Source organism: Zootoca vivipara, chromosome 1, assembly GCF_965207765.1.
Source record: "Zootoca vivipara chromosome 1, rZooViv2.hap1.1, whole genome shotgun sequence".
In the NCBI taxonomy this organism is placed as follows: Eukaryota; Metazoa; Chordata; class Lepidosauria; order Squamata; family Lacertidae; genus Zootoca; species Zootoca vivipara.
The window spans coordinates 33,333,669-33,357,700 of NC_142582.1; the positions used below are offsets into that span (position 1 = coordinate 33,333,669).

At 40.1% G+C, this 24,032-nt stretch overlaps 1 protein-coding gene across 2 annotated transcripts in view; it reads right to left on the minus strand.

Annotated features, from left to right (window-relative positions):
* EPC2 (enhancer of polycomb 2) overlaps positions 1-24,032 on the minus strand; it is a 51,072-nt gene that overhangs the window by 12,686 nt on the left and 14,354 nt on the right. For both annotated transcript variants that reach the window (XM_035131277.3, XM_088661643.1), the window contains exons 2-6: positions 9,509-9,668; positions 7,652-7,797; positions 2,871-3,077; positions 1,498-1,646; positions 1,070-1,202 (exon numbers count right to left, since the gene is read on the minus strand). In XM_035131277.3, coding sequence (XP_034987168.1) covers positions 1,070-1,202; positions 1,498-1,646; positions 2,871-3,077; positions 7,652-7,797; positions 9,509-9,668 — 795 coding nt within the window. The remainder of the gene's footprint in view (positions 1-1,069; positions 1,203-1,497; positions 1,647-2,870; positions 3,078-7,651; positions 7,798-9,508; positions 9,669-24,032) is intronic.

Genomic DNA, 24,032 nt, shown 5'->3' on the forward strand with positions numbered 1-24,032 from the left:
TACAGTGATTTGAAGACCGTGCTGGAAGATTATTTCTCTACTAATATGAAGCAAATTTTTAAAAGTGTCTGGATAAATTAGCTAAAATTAACTGCCAAAAAAGCTTTAATCTGCAGTTATCTCTTGTAAGAGGTCTAAAGGAAGAAACAATTTTTATGTTCTTTACCTCTATAACCTGAAAGCATTCTAAAATGCAGCAATGCCTCCAGCAAATGGCTTCATATACAACTAGAAATATAGCCCTTTCTAATTAGTTGCATAAACCAAGAAGCACAGCACACCTTCTCAGCTCCTGTGCTATTGATTTTTGAACTGCTAAAATGAAAAAAGATATACAGCTGACTACAAACATCAGGTATTGCTATCTGATGTACATACAACTTAAAATAGATTTTTATTTCTGCTTTCTTCTGACATTATAGAAAATAATTATTACTGCATATACATCACACTTTCCACATTACAAAAAAGGACAAAGTAGCCAGGGTAATTACCGTATTTTCGCTCCATAAGACACACTTTTTTTCCTCCTAAAAAAGTAAGGTGCAGTGTCTGTGCGTCTTATGGAGCGAATGTGTGGTCCCTGAAGCCGAATTGCCCAGGGGGTGAAAAGCAGATTGTGCTTTTATATATAATATATATATATATCTAAAGGCTAACAAGAGGGAAAGAGGAAGCCGCTCAGCAGCTGATTGCAAGAGATTGGGGAGGGAGATAAGGGATGCTAGCTCCCTTCCGCCCCCCCCCCGGCCTCCATTGTTGAATGTTCTGGAGAGGGAGGCTGTTTGTTTCCCCAGCAACATGTGACTGGCTGATTGGAGTATCTGGCTGATTAGATTATCAGAAGCTGCAGAACTGTGAGTTGAACAGGATTTTTTCCCTTTGCAAACAACTTTGAGCTGATCCTTTAAAAATGGGGCTTTTCCTCTTTGCAAAAGAAGCTGCACAACTGTGAGCTGATCCCCCAAACGGGGCTTTCCCCCTTTCCTCCTCAGAAAACTAAGTGCGTCTTAGGGTCAGGTGCATTTTATGGAGTGAAAAATACGGTAATGGTCATGAAGTCATTTACCTTAGCTTTACATTCTTGAACCTTGTGATGATTTCCATTATGAAGAGCTGCTGGAGTGGTGTTCATCTCTTTTTCAGTTGTATTAAGTTTGACTTCGTTAAGTATTTCACCTCCATAATCACCCAAATGGTATCTTAACAAAAAAGAAAAGTAATTATTGCTAATCATTAATGAAATACTTTAAATATGTGAAGTGCTTTAAAATATTTTGTCTTTATTGTTACAGGAACCCAGCAAGGCATGTCATCATTGCTTCCTATTTACAAACTGAGAATGGATATGTTTGATATAGGATAGAACACCCCATGTGCCAAGTGCAACATTCCACCAAATATACTATATTCGCTCATCACTGCACTTCAACTAAAACATATTATTTTATGGAATTCAAGTGGAACCTCTTTAACAAGAATGGAAGAAAAAATTACCTTTTCTCCACAACTTCCAATGTCAAATGTAACAACTCTCGTTTTGTTTTCTCTCGTCTCTTAATCATCTCTAAAATTGTTATGGCTCTACTAAACTCCCTTCTTAATTTCAGCATTTTCTCATAAGAGGCTTCATCATTTTTTCGGTTCTGTTGGAGAAAAAATATTAATAGTAAAAAGCATATATGGAAGATGTAGTCGTACGGAGTTTAAATAATTGCACTTTATATTGAACCACTGACATTTAAGGTTGGGTCCAAACTATGTTCGGGTAGCATTCTGCTTCCACAACAGTAATCCAGAACAAGGTAAACTTCACCTCCCCAGTCAGAAACATCCACAGAGCCTATGCCTTGCCGGAATCGAGTCCATGACTATAGGCACTTGGTTCAAGACTTCTACTGCCTTATCCAAGTTAGATGAAAAGGAGGTAAGCCAAATGTCAGCAATGCCCTCAGCCCAAATTTACAAATGGTTTTCCCCAGCAATGTCATATAGAAGTTAAATTGAGAATGATACAGAGAGTGACAGTCTATAATATAATTGCCATGGCACAGAGCAGTCCCCCAGCATCACTTTCTGGAAGGAATCTGCCAAGTAGGATCAGAAACACCAGAGCAAGTGGTTTTCAATATCAAGCTTGGCCAGTGAATCTCAAAAGACACTAGTCCATGTCCCTGAAAGTCCAAGAAATTTAGCATGGTCACACTTCTCCATCCTTCTTCCAGCAAATGTCATCCCATAGGGTGATCAAGGCAGTTTCAGTTCCAAGCTGGAACTGGCCTAAAGCCAAATTGAGATGACTCTTAAATAGTGTCATCTAAAACTGAAAACCCACTATTTGCTCAAGCTACTTCCTTAAAAAGGAAACATTTACAACTGGCCTATAGAATATTTATTTATTTCCAAAATGCAAAAACAAACAACAGAAATCAAAATAAACAAAAGTTATATCTTTTAACATAATCATCAGGGCCACGGAATATTGATACAGAGATCTGGGCATTCGAAATCCAAGGAAATGTGACTGAATTGTTTCAAAGAATGGACTGCAGAAAGTGACAAGAGAAGGGAAGCTAAAGTCTTGAACAAAAACTGTAAATTAGGATCCACTTTGAAGGCACACTGCATTCATGTACTATAGTACTCCAAAAATTAGAATGAGAATGTGATTAGACCCATGATCTTTATTTTATTAATATTCTAGCTAATATTACTTAAAAACTTCCTTACTGTAATCTTGATTAGGAGTTAGGTAAACAGATTTTAGCAGACAATGCAACATTTTCACCTTTTGTCCTTAATAAGACAAAGAATTTGTGACATTTAACCTTTGGAAAATAGCAGTTTGGAAAACTGCAGAACTGAGTTACCTTTCTTGTCTGCATTTTCTCTGTTCTCCTCCGAAATGCCACGTATGGATCATTGTTGGTGGAGCCGTCTCTTTTTTCTTGCTTGATTTGGGGGATGAGGGAAGGCCCTCTGCAGTTCTTACGTTTTCTTACCCAGTAGTCATAGACAGCCTTAATAAGGTAATCATCCTCATTTAGCAGCAACTTAGCTTCCTGAAGTGTTACAAGCTGGAAAAGATATAAAAACATTGTTGTGTAACACAAAGTATTATTTTAAAAGTTGTTCTTAACAATAATCCAGGATGAAAATTTTGATAAGGACATGTAACACACAATCCTCTACAATGTATTAGCTATTAGAACTTTGGTTTCTTTATACAATTAGTACTGCAAGGTGTGAAGAGAGCAATGTGGCATGACTTTACAGCTTCAAAAAAAAGACCTTTTGCACAAAAATTAGACATCAGACATTTTATGACGAAATACTTCTTTAATACTACAAATTATTCATCGGTGTCTGAAATGCAGTGTCTGTATCATTTAGTTCCTCTGTAGCAGCAGACAGTTATTTTGGCTGCAGGTGCACATATTTCCATACTGTCAATATAGCAATAGAAACTAGGAGGTACCTTCAGGTGATTTGGGTTGGTCAAAATATTTCATACCTCAACAAGCTTATCTTGCTAAGCGATTAAAGGCTAAAATGATGCCTACACTTGTGTCAAAATAAATCTATAATTTCTATTCTCACCAGTTCCATAATCTAGACCCTGCCTAACCTACCAATTTCTCTGAAGAACAGAGTTGTTCCAGGGAATACAGATCCGGACCACCCCTGAGCTACACTGGAATTGCCTGAGTTCTGTCTACACTCCTTGAGTGAATGGTCTCTCCATTCCAAGCAGCAAAACAAATAAGCTAGTAAGTCTATTAGGTATTTAAAATGATTTACATATTTTCTTCACTCAGTCCTTAGGAGCACACCCAATGAAAGTAAGTTTTATTCAACTAAAGGAGGAAAAGCAAACTGGAAAATGTCAGTTCATCTTTACATAGATAAAATTATTGAACTTTAGTGCTGTGGAATCTAGGCTGCTAAGCTTTTTTCCTTCCCACACAATGATTTTGGTGGGATTGAGGTATAAAACTAAAGAACTAGGGTAAAAGGGATATTTTATAATAAAGAATGAGAACAGCTCACAGCCGCAGGAAACAAGAGTTTTCAGAAAGCCTTCTCTCGTAGTCAAAATGAGGATATCAACACCCAGCGGCCCTATTCTAACTAAAAGTAGTCACACTTATATCCCATTAAAATTAATGGGGCTTAAGTTAGCTGTAACTACTTTGCCTCACAGACTTTATGGCAAGTAGATGAGCACACGTGCCTCACAGACTTTAATGGGACTTGAGTGCAACTAACTTTTGCTGGGTTGAGACAAGTACTTTAGAGAAACATGATGATGCTTCAGACCACATTACCCTGCAATTCTGAGTCTTTACAAAAGCTACCCTATAGGTCCCAAAATACTGATTTCTGATGCACTGTGATGTACTATAGACATTCCTAAGTGCTCCTAAGAGCTGCATATTGTAATCCCAGGTGTTTCCAGAAATCCGTATGTTTGGTAAAGTAAGAGAGTTTGACATTCTGGGACTGCTCTTGTTAAGTTTCCTTCTCTGAAAACACTCTAACACAGTGATTCCCAATTGGGGGTCCACGGACCATTGGGGGTTCGCGTAATTCACCCAGGGGGTCCTTAGCACCATTCACATAACAAAAATAACCAAGTATCCCCCCCAAAAAAAGTAGAGGGTCCATGGCTTGGCTTTTGAAAAACATGGGGTCCATAAAGGTAAAGGGACCCCTGACCATTAGGTCTAGTCGCAGTCGACTCTGGGGTTGTGGCACTCATCTTGCTTTACTGGCCAAGGGAGCTGGTGTACAGCTTCTGGGTCATGTGGCCAGCATGACTAAGCCGCTTCTGGCAAACCACAGCAGCGCACGATGTGCTTGATGTGCTTTTGAACTGCTAGGTGGGCAGGAGCTGGGACCGAACAACGGGAGCTCACCCCTTCGCGGGGATTCTGACCGTCGACCTTTTGATCGGCAAGCTCTAGGCTCAGTGGTTTAGACCACAGCGCCACCCGCGTCCCTATGGGGTCCATAGTACTTAGCTAATTGGGAACCACTGCTTTTTAAGATATTGGCTGTGTTCACAAATAATGCTGAACCATGGCTTGCCCACTCCACCCTTCCCTCTATTCCTCCTGTTTAGTGGGATGAGGACTTCTGTGGAGATTAGTTTCGTTTTCAATGAATGTTGGCTTGTTGTGTCATATGAACCAGGAATTAAATCTAATAGTTTGCAGTTACCTTAGATTAAAATTGCTTGAGTTTACTGTAAGTTTGTTTGTAAAGCTGTTGCATACACAGGCACAGAATGCACTCTTAAAGCTGCAACAAGTAACTTTTTATGGGGTGGCAGGATGAACTGGTTCTTAAATTCTGTCAAGGTTCATTGGCTTCAGGCACATCTGATAACAATGCTAATTATAACAATATCAAGGATTTTATAAAAATCTTTTATTTCACTTTTTGAGATTTTGAGAATAGTAACTGGATACCCAGACATCAACTAAACAGAACCTCTCCATTATGATTATATGCCTGAAAATGTAAAGCTGCTTTTGACACAAGTTACACATTTGTTCTATATATCTGAGCTCAAGACACTTGAGCTCTATTGTTCTTTGTTTGCACAAACAATTATTTCTTTGAAATGAAAACTGATCACTTAATGAAGTTAACTACTTCCTTGGAAGACCTTGCTTTTCAGCCAATAATGATTTAATAGCACCTACACAGAAACTATTACCATCAGCTACTTTTCCTATACGAAACGTATTTCATGGGCAACTTTCCAGTTCCACATGTTCAAATGCTTATTCTGGGATCCTGCACATGCTCTGCTGAATTAGGTTTAATGCCATCCAGTGCCTGAGAATGGAAGACTGAACTTTTGGCAGTTTGGACGAATACACACAGTCAAAATGAACCAATATTCAGCACAAATCTCTAAGTTGTTCCATGCTCTTTCACGGCCTCATTTTCTTCACAAGAAAACAATGATTAATTAACTATCATTATTTGGACAGTATCTGAAATTTACACTAGTTGCTATCTTATTTACACTTTAGAAGATGACACTGTATGATTTATATGGTCAAGTCCCCCCTTGCAGAAGAAATGTGATCCTAGCATCAATTATGACAGTCTGCTTTATAATGAGAGGCACTATAAACTACTATTTAACCAGCCAATTGAAGTACAGTGGTACTTTGGTTCTTGAACACAATCCGTTCCAGAAGTCTGTTCGACTTCCAAAACGTTCGCAAACCAAGGTTTGGCTTCCGTTTGGCACAGGCACCCTGGAAACAATAGCCAACAGCTGCATCGGACGTTCGGCTTCCAAAAAACGTTTGAAAACCAGAATACGTACTTCCGGGTTTTCAGCATTTGGGAGGCGAAATGTTCGAGTACCAAGGTGTTCAAGAACCAAGGTTCCATATCACTTGACACAACAAAGAAACTTTCCCAGCTCCAGGTTATGAATAGAATGGCTCCAAAAATCTTTGGTTTTTGATGGCTCTAACCACACCATTTGTCTAAATTGTTAGGGCTCATATAACAGAATAGCAGTTAGTGCTTCAAGAAGATGTGAAATCTTTTTATTACGCTCGTTCACTAGGCATTTCTAAAACTATTGTTGGAACCACAGAAGAATACACAAATATAGAATGATTCCTCAAGGTACAGATAAAACTTTAATTCAACTTTGAATATGGTTTCGTGAGATTCAGGTGACCCTCATGCCGCCTATATTAGAACTTGTGCTTCTTGAATTCGTTGGAACAGAGCACTGAGCAAAATTTTGCATCCACTGTAGAACACATTGCCCTGTGAAGAATAATAGTCCCCTCTCTTTTCTTTCATCAGTTGGTAAAAACCTTTTCATTTCAGCAGGCCTTTGCCTTGCTTTGTACTTGATGTTTTGTTTATATTTTAACCTTGCACAATACCTGCCTCTATTGTATTTTTAAAATAGTTTAACTGAATGATTGTTTATGATAGTGTGATTTAGATTTTTGTAAATCACAAGGTGGAAGTGAAATTTCTAAATAAAGAAATATCAGTAAGAAAAAATTGGAAAGCTTAAAATGAATACTTTTTTGACAATATAATGAAACCAAGGATTTATAGTCTATTGTGTAAATTGACGTGTCATGTTTTTCTTTAAATTGGAGAAAAGCTTTTAGCTTGACAAAAGGCATGCTGTGGTCCTTTCTACAGCAGCATTAGTAAATCCTAGCTAAAGTAATTTTCTGCTCACCTCCTGGATTTTGCACCTAGGCATGACTCAAGCATCACACAAACCATGTAACTACTGTCTATAAGGACCCTACATGCAACATTAAATGAGAGGCACAGAGGGCCTTATCCCCCCACAGCTGAGATAGGCATTCAATACAACCTCCCAACAAGCAAGAGGAACTGGTAACAGATAAAGGAAAGCTCCATAGACTAGTAAAGCTTAAGGCTTTATTAATGAGATATAAATAAATAAATATTTTTTATTTATTTACATGCAACCCATCTGACTGGGTTGCCCCAGCCACTCTGGGCAGCTCCCAACAAAGTAAATAGTAAAAATAAATAAAGACATTCACATTAAGGAACTCTTATCAAAATTCAACTTTATTAGTGAAATCTTAGATGAATAGTGCTTTGGAAACCGTAATACCTGATTAGAACTAGCTTTCTCAAGCCTGTCTATCATAATTTCAAACTGCAGTGGTTTGATTTCCATCTTCCGATTGAGCCTATTTAATAATGTCTCATCTTCTGAGTCCATATCATAATCAGGTTGCTCATTGTCCAGATTAAAAGCTGAAATAAAAAGGGGACAGAAACATACTTTAAAATACCATGTGAAATGGACATGCATACTAACAACAATCAGCTGGAAATGAATAAAATGTCAACTAGTTCAAACAGCTGCTCTCAAAAGGCAGGACTTGTTTATTGGAAAACTTCCTCTTCCACCAAAGACGATACAGAAGATCAGGATCAGTACACCATAAGAACAGAGCATCTGTGCTTCTGAAAGATACCCACAAAAAAATGGCTCATGCTGACTCAAAAAAGTGACCTACTGTGCACAATACAAAGAAAGGCAAAATAATTTGGGGGCTACTAGACTAACAAGACTTAAAGAATAACAAAGAACAGAGCACAATTTGGAAAAACTTTCCCCTAATGTAAGATGATAGCTATCTTATCCTACCACATAATATGAATATATGTTAAGACACCCTATCTTAATGGCATTAATACCCTTTAATGCCTTAAAGGATAGCTGGACACTTTTTCCAAATACCAGTTCTCAAATTACAATGACAAAAAAAGGAGGGAGCCCTTATGACATCTACAAGCCGTATCCTTGGATGCATTCAATTTTAATCAAATTAGGACCCCCCCAAACCTTCTAAAGCAGTAATGAAGGGGCTTTCACAATCAGCCACTCTTATCATTCAAACATTGACATTTACTTGTTTGGAAGGTTTTCATAATCTCAACAACAGCTGGATGATATAAATAAATCTCACTTTCTTATTCCATGATTATTTTTTAAAGGAGGTTAGATTATCACCTATCAGAGATGACTTAATCCTTCTACTTGCAGAAGACTGGTTAAGGTAATAATCAAGATTATTCCAATTCTATGAAGTTAAGGTTCATATTTATTTATTTTTCTTTCTCTAGTAGTAACTGTTTTTATCTCCAATACAGTTCACATTATGCTAACCTCCCACACTAGGCATAAACTTAACTTGTCCATAAGTGTTCAAGAGCATGCAACAAACAAGAAGCTCATCCACAATCTTGGAAGTAGCAAGTATACAAAACAAGAAACAGCACCACTCCCCTGAGAAATTCACAGAAAGGGCATAATGAAAACTGTCATTCTGTTCACTCATGCATCTGTCAGTAAGAGATGCCATGGTAAAGCCTATACTGAATGGATTGTTCTAATACCAAACACAATACCTGGCAAATGACTGGATCCATATAACCCTTCGTTCCCACTAAGGGTGAAATTCTGCATTCAAGGGTCCAAAATGGGTGGCCAGCAAGCTGAACTGAAAAGATCTGGACAAATGTCAGAGCCAAGGTGCCACTGTTAAAAATGCCCTATTCTTGGTCCACACCTGCCTCACATCACTGAAGACCCCAAAGCAGGATCTCTATGAATGACTTGGACATATGCTATTGTGTATTTGTTTGGATAAAACCATAATTCTGAACCACAGAAAATGGTTTTACACCTTCCGGTGTATTTTACTATTTCTGTCTTCATCAGTAGTAAGAAGCAAAATTGTTTCTGTCAATGTGAATTATATGCAAGATAATCTAGAATCTCATCCACAAAACAAATATAGAAGAATGGTTAGTTCCCAAAAGGCCTTCCTACTTCTCATAGAATGAGGAAATTACATTACTTCTTTAACCTAAAAGTACTACTGCACATTTTTTGTCAGCAGCCACTCAGTGGATTTGACATTTAATGCAAAAGAAAAAAAAGTAACAATGAACTTACGTTGGATATGAATGAACTGTTTTGGCTGTTTAAACTCTCCTTTGTATAGACGATTGTAATAGTTGACATTACTTTCTGCTTCAGGAACTGGAATAACCATGTTCTCTTTCTTTTCTCTGAAGACTTGCTGTGCTGAGATAGCTCGTTGCAAATGGTGTTCCTAAAAAGAAGGTAATAGTTGAGATGTCACTACTGCACTATAGAAAAACAACTAGCACACTATCCTGCCTTATCATGCAGAAAATAATAAAATTCGGGAAAAGCTTAATTTCAGAATATTTCAATAGGTCGCTTCTCTTTGAGAAAAATATTTTTACTAAACTATTATATATATTCAAGGGAAAGTCTCATTCATCCTTCTTCAATGAACCCACAGGTTACAGTTAAAAACAAAACCAAAACTTTAGAGAAAGATTGCTCTCCTTGCGTTGCCAAGTAAGAATACCCTGCAGGCAAGTAGACAGGTAATCTTCATAGAAACTATTTTTTCTTCTTCTGTTAAACCACACATAAATACTATAAATATGTGTGAGTATGAGGACTAGTAAGCATATTAGTGGGTTAATTACTTTTGAGAGTTTTTTTTAACAAGGCAGCTGTAATGAGAAGATATTTGGCAAAGGAAAAGGGAAGAGATTTTATGAAGTACTTTCCAAATGTGTGAAAGATGTAAAGGGCAAAAGCCCCTGCTCACTTTCCACAACTGAAAACCATGAAGGCAGACATAGATTGCAAGTTGATTAAATTAAAAAAACTTGTACCATGCAATGCCTCAGAAATAGGGTCAGTGAAGGAACTGCTGGATCCTAAACCTACCCATTTGTTAGAGAGGGGCCCTGGGGTAGTGGCTCTACCCCACAAGAGGGGTAGAGCCACTACCCCAGATGAATACGCCCTACATATATCGTCACCTACTCCCACCCTCATCTCCCACCCCCTATCTATCTCGTTTTCCCTCTTTCTTCTTGGTGTCTTAATAAATGAAACTGAATTGCAAAAATGATACATGTTAAAATATGAGAGGCACTGAACACACCTTTGTAATTCAAGAAACCTTTAATAATTATAGATTAAGTTTTTAAAATCCACAATGAGGATCAGATCTTTCTCTTTTTTCAGTACATGAATATTTTAAAGCAAAAATGTACTAAATACATTAATTATGAATCCCCAAACAGAATAAGTGTTCCCTGCTTCATCACTTAAACTCTTATACTTCAAATAATAAACACCTTTGCAAAAAGATAATCCTGAATTTGCCATAATTTCTTTTAAATCTTCATTAACCACATGCATCACACACTGTGCTTGTGCTTCAGATAATAAATTTCCAAGATTTCTTATAGAAATGTTTAAGTGGACTCTTAGGTTAGTGTGAAACATAATTTACCTTATACCAAATCAGACTACTGGTTGGAGGAAAAATGTAACTCACATTGCTTTCAGAGGAAGGGGATCAATAATTAAAGCCATTCTATAAAATGAGATTATTAAATAAATTCAAGGAAGAAAAAGCTTGTGTCATCCATCTACTGACCATGTTCAGACTGTGGTAAGTGTGATGTGAAGAATCATAACCTCTGTCTGAATACACATGCTCACCTCCCACTCAGCTAAGGAGGAATTCAAAAACTTTTGCTTTTAGTCAACCTTCACTTTTCAAACTGTTAAAACAAGGAATTATTAATACAGTACTATGTTTAGTTTCAAGGGGCAAATTTCTGAAACTGAAAGTTTAATGTTTGCATTGTGAGCTTAAAATTACAGAATGAAATATAGCGACTATACAAAAGTGTAAGAAAGAAATGCTTTCCAGTTCTGAAAACCATTACTCCCCAATTAATGTGCATTTATTTATTGTATCTACATAGTAGATTTAGAGGCTGCCCTTCAGCACCAGACCCCCAGGGTGGTGATATGTGAAGCTCACACATTAATCACATGCCCCATCTAGTCCTGAAAATAACATTCCATTTCAAATCTGTTTGTTGTATTATGCTCTGAATAAAACTCTTATGAATGATATCTCATCATACAAAAGCAACATTTGCAAAACATGGATACTCAGAGGCTAACTGCATAATAGAACAAGCAGAACTTTCAACAAAATGTTTCAGAGTGGAGTGCTCCTCTTCACTTCTGTGGTCAGCTGTGCCCCCCTACGGGTACTCCATTCTATATACTGCACACTGTTAACTCTCTTATCAGTCAAATTTGTAATTTGTCATGAGAAACTCAATAGACAATTCAATGGGAAAGAGGGTGGCTAAGTTTACTTTCCTCTTCCTACCCTGGATCTTTTTTCTTGTGTGTCATGTCTTGCAACTGCAGGCTTGCAGGCAGGGACTATCTTGTTTTAACTGATTTTACATAAGCCACTCTAGGGGGCTTTTTGGCTGAAGGGTGGGATAAAATACTATAAATAAATAAGAAAGGAAGAAAGATGCACATGAATAAGAAATTACACACCATTTACAACGGCACAAATTTACATGCAACTTACCTTATGCCTATTAAGAGACTAATTTATAGTGTAATAAGGTTAGAAATTGAGGAGCATATACTGCCCTTCTTAGATTCCACCTCAGGGGCAATCATAGAACCTGAGCCTGTGCCTCCCTCAAACCACCAGTCAGTGGCTCCTAAAGCAGGTTTGACACCTTTAAGGCAAAAGGCTCTACTAATCAGGGGTTGGCCTAGATGTACAATATTACTAAGGCTCAGCCAGGGTTTGCCGGTTGTCTGAATAACATTCAAGTTTGCCTTCCAGCCTTGGAGCTATCCAGGGTGCTACCCATTTTGTTTCTTCACCTTTTGGCCCTGACTGCAGCTTGCCTGACTTTGCTAATAATCATGACCTATCCTCTGCTATGTCTCACTTTTCCTTAATGAAACCTGTCCTCTTCTTTACTTTACTTTACTTACTGAACCTTAATGTGGAAGTGGTGGTACAGGACCTTGCCACAAATGCCTAGAACACGCCTCCCCTTCAGGCTAGAACTCTATCTCCCAGCTGGGACCACTGGGAATGTAGAGGAGGGAATTAAAAAAACAGAAAACAGAAAAGGTCTACTCTATTTAAGCGTTAAAGCACAAACATGGACTTTGTTATATATATAAGCAAAATGCTAAATTATTTCCCCTGCCATGGGGAAAGGAGCCTAATTTGCCTTTCCCGTTCAAGTTAAGACTTGACCCTTGACCATTAAAAGAGTTTGTGTGTACACATTTATACCACTTAAAATAACAAATATCTCTAAGTAATTTACAATAAAATACAGTAACAATAAAAATGCAAATATCTTTCAGTAGATTTATTAAAAATAAGATAAAAGCACAACTGTATACAGTGTTACAAATAAAACTGAGCAGAGTACAAAACAAGACAAAAAAAACATATAAGAGTCAGAATCTAGGAGAGCTTGAGTGTACTTAAATCTGTTTTAAAATCATTATTCTCTCCACTTCTCTCCACTGAGTTACCCAAGGGGAGGCATTCCAAAGGGTGAAGCTTTTGCTGGGAAGGCCCACTTTTACACTGCTTTCAAGTGACAACTCACTGGTCGTGGAATGACCAGCAAGGTTTCCCCAAAAGATTTTCAACACTGACTTGGTGTGTATTGCAGGAGACTGTCTGCAAGGTATCTTGGTCCCAAGTAGGTTTTTAAAAAATATTTATAAGCTATAGTTTAATAAAAAATGAAAGTCATATATATCATACAAAACATCCATAACTATCACTTTGTTAAAAGAAAAGGCATGTTTCAAATACTAGATTCCTGCTAAACCTCTACTGGCACTCCTGCTGCACTAAAGGCTCTATCCCTAGTAAAGGCCAACCAGATTCTAAGTCAGGTGTGTGGGGAATCACAAGAAGTGCCCCATTACAGGATGTCAGTGACTGAGGTGGAACACATGGGGTCAAATGGCCCTTAAGGCAGTTTAGGGCTTCGAGAATTAATACAAGTTGAGCCAAATCGGTAGCAAATTGGTTTAGGACTTTAAATGCCAACAACAAAACCTGGCTCAGTACCTAATAGGCAGCCTGCACAACTTTTTCAAAACTACTGTAATATGTGTAAAGCTGGGTGTCACACTAAGCAACCCAGCAACTGTATTTTACACTAGTTGCAATTTCTGAACCAACTGTAAGGGTAGCCTCATCAGGTTACCAACACTAGTCCTGTCTAGGGACAGCCATAGTTGGCACCAACTGCAGTTGGTGTGCCAAGTGCTCCAAACACAGCAGTGTACCTAGCAGCACCTTTAATACATACACCTGCTTCTTCAGAGGAAATATAACCCTATAGAAAGTTAGTACACAACCCAATTGTCTGAACCACCCAGCCATAGGGCCTCCATCTTGTCAGGATATGGTCAAAAGTTATTAGCACTCACACAGTCCATGAGTGCATCCAGGTACCAGCGTTCAAAACTCTCATTGTTCTGGGCCCATTCTGCAACAGGGAATTTCATTAATGAGAACAGTTTCTGAGCTCTGGGAGCAGTACTGTGCTAAGATTTCAGATTAAAATTGCCACTGCTGGAACAAAAGGAGGACCTTTTTCTGCCTCCCCACTTCCAGCCACTCTCTGAGGGGAAGACAGGGGAAGAATGGCATTTTTTTTGTTTTGTTTTTTGCAGTCTTCAGATAATGACTAGACTATACAAAAAATGAATATAAGATTCTAGCTGCAGTTACAGTGGTACCTCTACTTACGAATAACTCTACTTACGAATATTTCTACTTACGAATGGAGCTCCGTCCACCATCTTGGATGCGGTTTAGATAGGATTTTTTCTACTTACGAATTTTTAGATAGGGTTGCTTCTACTTACGGATTTTTCTCCCAATGCATTCCTATGAGATTCGAATTTTTTCGACTTACAGATGTGTGTTCAGAACGCATTAAATTCATAAGTAGAGGTACCACTGTAATTCATTTTCGGCATTGTATTCTTGTAATAAAAAAAGCATGCCTAGACATTCCGTTGCAGCACCCATAACCTAGATTTAAGCTGTCATTTAGCTCCTAGCTTTCATATCACAGTTTCCAACACTGCCAGGTACTGCTTTAGGGTATGCACCCCTTCTCCAGATTCAGATAAACAGAGTAGAGTATCACCAGCATACCAGCAGCATGTTGCCTTATCTCTTCTAACAACCACTCCCTATGACCTCATACAGAAATTAAATACAACTGGGGACAAGATGGTGTGCTGTGGCACCCCACAGCACAACTGCCAGGGGGCTGAGGTGCAGTCATCCAAACCCATAAGGAGTGAAACAGTCTCTCTCCCCCCCCCCCCCACCTACAGAAGCAGTCCAGGAGGATATTGTGGTTAAGCTATCAAAAGCTGCTGAGAGTTCCAGGAGAATCAACAGTCACTTTCTTCCTGTTCTTCTCTTGAAGGTCATCAGAGTGACCAAACCAAATTTTGTCCACCAAAGCAAGGGTTTAAGTCATACTGCAATGGGTCAATAAAATCATTTCATCCAAGAACATATGCAGCAGAACTGGCACCATCCAGTGGAATACATGGATCAGAAAGGAATTCAGATTTGCTATAACTGTGGGGTCCAGACAATATCCCCTGGCTCAGGAAGGTTAAGAGCAAACATTTTCAACATATTGGTTAACATACTGGTTACATGGGTAGACAAGCTAAGGCCCAGGAGCCGGATTCGGCCCAATCGCTTTCTAAATCCGGCCCACGGACGGTCCGGGAATAAGTGTTTTTACATGAGTAGAATATGTTCTAGTAGAATTGGTTCAATTTTTTCCCCAAAATATAGTCCAGCCCACCACAAGGTCTGAGTGACAGTGGACCGGCCCCCTGCTGAAAAAGTTTGCTGACCCCTGGGTTAAGATATAACATAGTAATTAAGAGCAAACATTCTTAACAGCAGTGTTCATGTAACTTGGATGGAGATAGGTGGCTGAATCAAATGGTGTCCCTTCCCATTTCACTGACAGATGAGATTCTACTTCCCCAGCCCTCTAAATATGGTCAAGAATGGGAGAGAGACCCTTTGGAACAGTATGGAAACAGGAAATCGGTGAAAGTAGCTCTCCACCCTGTTCTGGTGACAAGAGCCTCTGGTAGATCAAAAAAAAAACCTTCCAGCAGCATGAAGAACACCCGTTACACATGCTTAGAAAATTGAGATAATTTAAATCTGTTTTAATATTTTAACTTTTGCATATTTTAAAGTGGGGGTGCACTATTGTATCTTTTGTAAACAGCTTTAAGTGTGTATATTTTTAATGAATGAATGAATGAGCCCGATGTGATGCCCTTCTTGAGTAGTATTTTTGCCTAGTTGGAATGAAATGTGATAATAGTTCTTGAGTGTTTAGAGCTGTGAATGTGTAAAAATACCTGACTTTTGTATGAAGAAATTTTGGAATGTAACTGTCGGGGACCTTCCTACAGGGAACCTCTCCCCATCCTGCTGACCAGCACTTCGCCCAGTGAGAGCAGCAGCAGCGGGTCAGGTGGGGGGGGAATGAGGAAGTTAGCGGGATGGAGGAGGCAAGGCTCAGCGATGTTGGAGAGCCCTTGCACTGCCTTGACCAACAGGTGGAGGGCAACAGGCAGCCCCTTCCGGCGCCTGAATTAAGGCGCGCCACTAAACGTAAGGTCGGGAGGAGGCGTTTTGGGGTGCCTAAGCTCTTATGCTGGTAACGCAACAGGAAACGTCCACTCCCGGATTCTGCAAGTGACTAGGAGGTCATGTATTCTGCTATCTCTGCACTATAAATACTATGCACAATAAAACCATTAAAGACAGGCACGGACTTAGGTGTCTTTACCCGAGAGTAGCCGCAACAACACCATTACATTAACCAACTGTACAAAAGTAAGAGCCACATCCCTTGCTCCATCCACCACTGGAATGGGGTGTCTGGAAGATTCCCCCAAATTCAATCTGTCACCTCACCACGGTGGCCCAGTTTGCACATCACTCTAAAACATTCTTCTGACAGCAAAGCATACTTCAGAATGCAATTATATAGCCTCCTTGCTAGTGATCCCTGGCTTAGTGCTACTTCTGAATTGGACATCACAGGCTTTTTTTCAGTCATACCATACTCAGTAAGCCAATACAAAACTTTAGCTGCCATTGTGTTTTTCTAGAAGTGAAAATAATCACAACCCCTATATTAATGCAAAAAGCAAGGGAGTATGATTTGTTTCCTTCACACACCAGGTGGGGAGGGCAGACAGCCTAGATCAGCACATTCATTGTGAACCATTAACTTGTTAATGCAAGAAACCATAAGGGCCATAATCTGAAAGGCTGGACTAGATGAATACCAAACCGGAATTAAGATTGCCGGAAGAAATATCAACAACCTCAGATATGCAGATGACACAACCTTGATGGCAGAAAGTGACGAGGAATTAAAGAGCCTTTTAATGAGGGTGAAAGAGGAGAGCACAAAATATGGTCTGAAGCTCAACATCAAAAAAACCAAGATCATGGCCACTGGTCCCATCACCTCCTGGCAAATAGAAGGGGAAGAAATGGAGGCAGTGAGAGATTTTACTTTCTTGGGCTCCTTGATCACTGCAGATGGTGACAGCAGTCACAAAATGAAAAGACGCCTGCTTCTTGGGAGAAAAGCAATGACAAACCTAGACAGCATCTTAAAAAGCAGAGACATCACCTTGCCGACAAAGGTCCGTATAGTTAAAGCTATGGTTTTCCTAGTAGTGATATATGGAAGTGAGAGCTGGACCATAAAGAAGGCTGATCACCGAAGAATTGATGCTTTTGAATTGTGGTGCTGGAGGAGACTCTTGAGAGTCCCATGGACTGCAAGAAGATCAAACCTATCCATTCTGAAGGAAATCAGCCCTGAGTGCACACTGGAAGGACAGATTGTGAAGCTGAGGCTCCAATACTTTGGCCACCTCATGAGAAGAGAAGACTCCCTGGAAAAGACCCTGATGTTGGGAAAGATGGAGGGCACAAGGAGAAGGGGACGACAGAGGATGAGATGGTTGGACAGTGTTCTCGAAGCTACGAACATGAGTTTGACCAAACTGCGGGGGGCAGTGGAAGACAGGAGTGCCTGGCGTGCTATGGTCCATGGGGTCAAGAAGAGTCAGACATGACTAAACAACAACATTCTCCAGAGAATTTTCTAGCAGAGAATATTCTCTGGAGCAGGCATCCCCAAACTTCAGCCCTCCAGATGTTTTGGACTACAATTCCCATCTTCCCCAACCACTGGGTCCTGTTAGCTAGGGATCATGGGAGTTATAGGCTAAAACATCTGGAGGGTCGCAGTTTGGGGGTGCCTGCTCTGGATAATATTCTCACCCCACACCACTACCTGAGGCAAACCGCAAGGGAAGGAGTAATATCTATAGTGGGAACAAGGTTGGGGAGGAGACAAGCAGCAACTGTTCATCAATAGGCTGCTGTAGAGGGAACATGGGGGTTGGGGGCTGCTAAGGAAGCAGCAGATCCGGCCTCAAGGGAGCATGCCAAAGCTGTCACCACCACCATGGCAGCAGCAGTGGGTGATGCATTCCTTGGAGGCTGGATCTGCTGCTCCTGTGGATCCTGCCATCTAAGGTGGTGGCCTCATCTTACTTCATGGGTGGGTCAGCCCTGAGTACAAGCCTTGGGTTCTAGGCATGTGCATCAATTCCAAGAAGTAACACAGGCCTGCCTGAAGCAGGATGTACAAAGGGAACAAATAAGAAATAAAGCAAGTGTAGAATGAAGAGGAGTATGTAACTATGAGTAGGGAAGTACTTAGCTCAGGGGTCCCCAAACTAAGGCCAAGGGGCCGGATGCAGCCCAATCGCCTTCTAAATCCGGCCCACGGACGGTCCGGGAATCAGCATGTTTTTACATGAGTAGAATGTGTCCTTTTATTTAAAATGCATATCTGGGTTATTTGTGGGGCCTGCCTGGTGTTTTTACATGAGTAGAATGTGTCCTTTTATTTAAAATGCATCTCTAGGTTATTTGTGGGGCATAGGAATTCGTTCATTTCCCCTCCCCCCAAATATAGTCCGGCCCCCCACAAGGTCTGAGGAACAGTTCACCGGCCCCCTGCTGAAAAAGTTTGCTGACCCCTTACTTAGCTAGTTTAAAAACAACTACTTTTAAAATGTAAACAATAAAAAGGCAACTCCATCAGGGCTAGATTAGAATAGTGTCATACCTCGGGTTGCGTTCGCTGCGGGTTGCGTACTTTCGAGTTAAGTACTCGGCGAACCCAGAAGTGTTTACTTCTGGGTTTCAGCATGTGCACATGCGCAGAAGCGTTCTGCGCATGTGCACAGAAATGCTCTATCGGCGCTTCGCACATGCGCTAAAGCGCTGCTCAGGTTGAATACTTTTCGGGGTGCAAACAGCACTCTGGAACGGATTGTGTACTCAACCACTGTGCAAAGAGAGAGCATATAATTAGAAAAAACCAAACCTCAGAGAACCTCCGCCTCTGTCCTCTCAGTGGCAGGGGGGGGGATGGGGGTGGAGGAGGGAGGGGGGAGGTCAAACCCAGCTTAAAATGGACCCCTTTGTTTCTCAATGCCCATGGGTACCACTGGTGGCAGAAGTGGTCTTGGGGGTGGAGGGAAAATGAAGGGACAGAGTTTATTTTGTATGTTTTGTCTGTCTTGTTTCTATAAAAACTAATAAAAATTATTATTAAAAAAAGAGAGAGAGAGCATATAATTAGAATCTGAACTTAGATCTCCCAATTGCTAGTGCAGCATGACACTATAGGAAACTAGGCAAGAACATTTTTGCAGTCTCTCTCAACAAAAATAGCTCCACATGCATACACATACTTATACCACATGCTCTCTCAAAGCCCTCGATTAAGTATTCATCCTCGAAAGATTTCAAATATTTAGATATGCCGCAAAACAGACTGAAAGATTCTTAACAGTTCCATTCAATATATGTCTACTCAGGGGAAAAAGCCCATTGGATATACTCTCAGGTTTAAGATAGCAATTTAAATCACTATTCAGTTCTTCAATAAAGTATGCATAGCACCCCCATTTTTGTTAAAGTAACTGCAGAGCTTATTTATTTTTAAAGTGCATAACCTTGGAATCCACAACTCTGTGTGTGTGTGTGTGTGTGAGAGAGAGAGAGAGAGAGAGAGAGAGAGAGAGAGAGAGAGAGAGAGATTTTCTAAGCATATATAAATGAGAGGCAAAGAAATAAATGAATGAAGCACTCTCTACTCAATTGTTATACAGTGGAACCTCGATTTACGAAGACGATCCGTTCCGCGGCTGTCTTCGTAAGTCGAGGTTTTCAGATGTCGAAGTGCCGCTTTGGCGGATGCGCAAAGCGCAATTTCACGCTTCTGTGCAGGTGCAGAATGCGCATGCCGGGCGCGCGTGGCGAAAAGACTTCCGGGGTTGTCGACTTCAGAAGTCGAAACCTTCAGATGTCGAAGCGTTCGGATGTTGAGGTATGACTGTAAGGTATCAAGTAAGCATTCAGAGCTCAAAATTTGCAGTAGACATACTACAATAAGACATAATCTAATTATCTGTGTGACCTAAGAAAGAGGAAGAAAAAGATTAATTTGAATGACCAGTAGCAAACCCAAAACCCAGGGGCAACATTGCCTTCTGGACAATCTGCCAAGGGACACATACCAGTGGTGAGCAGGGCCAAAGGCAAAAATGAGTGGAGCAACAAATGCACTTTCTACTTTTGTATAGTAGGCCACACACTCACACACCCCTCTCTATCCTCCATCCAGGCAGGTAATAAGTATTATCCATGTTCAAGGACACATTCTAGCCAAGCAAAAGCAATCAAAAAGGGTGTGAAGCAGGGCTAGTGAGGAGCATGACCTAGAGGGCAGGCTGGAGAAACCCCACTTCGGGGTGTTCTAGTGACCACTAGAAAAACAAGTTCATAAGAAAAAGAGGCACATAACCCTAAAGCAGGTGTGCCCCCTAATTTCAATAAAGGAATATAATAATGATAATTATTATGATATTATCTATCTATATGTCTATCTCTCAACTGATTAGGTTGCCCCAGCCACTCTGGGCAGCTTCCAAGAAATTACCGTAAAACACAATACAACATCAAACAGTAAAAACTGAACAGGGCTGCCTTCAGATGTCTTCTATAAGTCAGATATGGTGCTTACTCTCCCTTCTAACATTCAGGGTCCCTGCTTCAACTCATGCCATCAGTACTTAACTTGCTTCACCTCTGAAAGGCTCCAAATTCCTCTAAGACACCCCACTTTTGGCTTGGAATTAAACTGATGAAGAGTTCAGTTCAGTTCAGATACAAAATTTGACTGGGAACAGAACTTCTCCTAAGAAACATGCCTGCACAAGATGTTAAGAGAACCTTCTTCTTCCTGCCTGAGGTGACAGGGAGATGACTGGGAAAAGCTCCCTTGTGGTTGTGGCATCCCATTTTTATGGAATTCATTTCCCAAAGAGGCTTGCCTGTTACCTTCTTTAATATATTTTTAGCACAATGCAAAAACAATTTTATTCTCCTGGGTTTTTAACATCAATGTATTTTATTAACAACCTGTTTTATTACTCCATTTTTACCACGCTGCTTTATTTGCTGATGATGTGTTTGTATTTTATAACATAAATATTGAAGCAAAAAGGGAAGCAAAGCAGCAGAGAGTGAGGTAATACGTATGACAATATACTGAACTGAAATCCTATTTTTAAATTTTAAAAAAATTGCTTTCTACTCCCCATCATTTCATCAACAGTCATGCAATCTATGGTATATTTCTTTCCACAAACATCTAAAGGTAAAGGTAAAGGGACCCCTGACCACAAACATCTAGCACCTCCTTTAGTGAGCAAAAGCCAGAAACAAATCAGATACTGTACAGCCAACTCGCATATTATGCATATTCACTTGCATATGAATTCTGCTTTATGCACTTGGCCAAAAAATAAAATAAAAATTAAAAGGGGGAGCATTAGGAACGTTTTGACTATACGTGATTTTGGCTTTATGCGCTATCCCCAGAACATGCCCCCTATGTAAGTTGAGTCGACAGTACAGTGGTATCTCAGTTTTCCACTGTGTTGGGTTTTTGTTTTTGTTTTCCCCCCAATTTTCTCGACTGACTTTGCAATCTCCGCCTTGGTCGTCAAATATTTCAGAAGTCAAACAGTCTTCCAGAATGGATAATGTTTGACAATCGAGGTACCAATGTATAGCTAATTGCAGTAAGGGTTTTTGCAGTTTACCTTGTTGTCAAAAAGGCAGGTGTTTATTATCTTGCTGAAAAAAGACAAATTGTCAAATTCTGTATGTACATACAACATTAATTCCTAGTTCATTTCCACTGCAAAACCTGTGCTGAAGCACACACACACACATGCAAAACACATGCAGAATTGTGTACAAGGCACGGGATCCTGAGCCTCTGTGGTCCTTAGGATACCTCTAACAAGGCTTAGCCTTTAAACTGAAAAACATCAACAAAACCTAAGATGCTTGGATCCCAATATGTGCTCACAGAAGGGGGTTTATATAAGAAGAACTTGACTGTGCCCGGTTTGGGATTCATTCCCAGGAAAGTAGAAGTAAGCTTAGTTGAACTCAGTGGGGCTTATGCATGCACAGATTTCACTTAGCAGATGCAACTTGACTAGTAAATCACTTAAACTACTCATAAATTAGTTGAAAATATATTAAATATAATATATGGAAGTTTCCTTAATATTTTTATTAAATCTTCCTCTTCCTTACATTTTAAGGCCCTCCACCGCCACAGGGAGCCTTGTCAAGGCCCTCTACTGCTATGGAGAAGCACAGCGCACCCTCCACCGCTGTGGGGTGGTATGGTGGGGCCCTCTGCCACTGCAACGAGGCATGGAAAGGCCCTCTGCTACTGCAGGGAAGCGCGGCGCACCCTCTGTCACTGCAGGGAGGTATGCCAGGACCCTCTGCCCTTTGGGGAGGCCCAGCAAGGCCCTCCGCCACCACAGATATATATTGTGATATATCAAGATATCATGATATTTACCTGGTGATATATCATGATGTTGAAAAACTAGATGTCGCCCAGCCCTATTTGCAGGGGGCATTAAAGTGCTCTTCCACCAACTCCCTCCTTCTTCAGCACTTCTTATTAGCAAACCATACAGAACATGTAGCCAAACCCCACCTTAAGCACCCGCTAATCAGGTCAAACAGTGAGCAGTTACCTTACCCAGAAAATTCTGAAGGCACAGGCTGAAGGAAGCAAGCCACTTCTAACTCTCAGTACAGCAGCAGCAAAACATCCAAGACCTAATAATTTTATATGGAGCCCTCCAAGCCACAGTGATGGGTTTGCAACCAAACCAGGGCCAGAAAGACAATTCAAGTAGAAGGTACAGAATTGGTTCTTAGGCCCTAGCTAAGTAGTGGAAACTGTGTCTGCACACAAAGCAGTGGGGGTCCTCATCTCTCAGGTACGAACAACCTAATAGGAAAGCTTTGTCAATGTTAAGAATAGCCAGGGAATTAGAATGTACAGTACATACAACTACTTTAATTTCATATTATTAATCCTGCCTGAATGTGTAGGATAAAATATTTTAATAAATAGGTCTAGTTACAGGTAGGAAGCCGTGTTGGTCTGACGTAGTCGAAACAAAATAAAAAAAAATTCCTTCCAGCCGTACCTTAGAGACCAACTAAGTTTGTCATTGGTATGAGCTTTCGTGTGCATGCACACGGAATTTTTTTATTTTGTTTTAATAAATAGGATAAAGGACACAGTTGCTAGTTGTGCGCAGCAAGGAGCTTCTGGTCCTTTTCAATAGGAGTTAGAGGTTCACTCCAGAAAGCAAGCAGTGGCAGAGGCGGTAGAATAGGATACAGAAACTCTGGGGCAGGAGGCACCATTCTCTCCATGGGAATGGTGTCTTCCTACATGACAGAGGCTGTAACTGCTGCATTCCATTTGACACTCTCCACCCCTGAATCCCTCCCCTGTGGCAAACTGCAACCTGCTTTTTCAATTTCCAAGACAAAATAATAGTAAAAATAATAACAAAAAAAAATCAAACAATGTACATGGCAACTTCTTGTAGGTGATTGAGTAAGGTAAAAAATAGTGCCTTGTTACAAGCACCATTGTAAAGTTGGTTGCAATAAAAATGTTTTTTCTCACAAACATTCCTCAAATTAAATCCACAGGAGTAGTTGGTATCCCCCCATAATTTAAATGTGTTACAAAAGAACTATCAGCTTGGTAACTCCATGTTTCACCCAACCATCCTTCAATGTATGTTGAGTTTCCAGGTAGCAGGTAGTATTCAAATAATGAAAGAAAATTTCTGATGGAATTCACTAGGATGGGGACTCTTAAACTGTCAAAGCAAACCTTCCTAAATTAAGATAGAAAACTATGTCCGGACATGCGTAGAAGCGACTTCCGGTGCCACGCCACGGCTGATCCCGCATTTTTCAGCGGGAGATTTGGCAGCTATGTATAACTGTAAAAACTACTCTGAAAATTTATTATTCCAAAAATGAAAC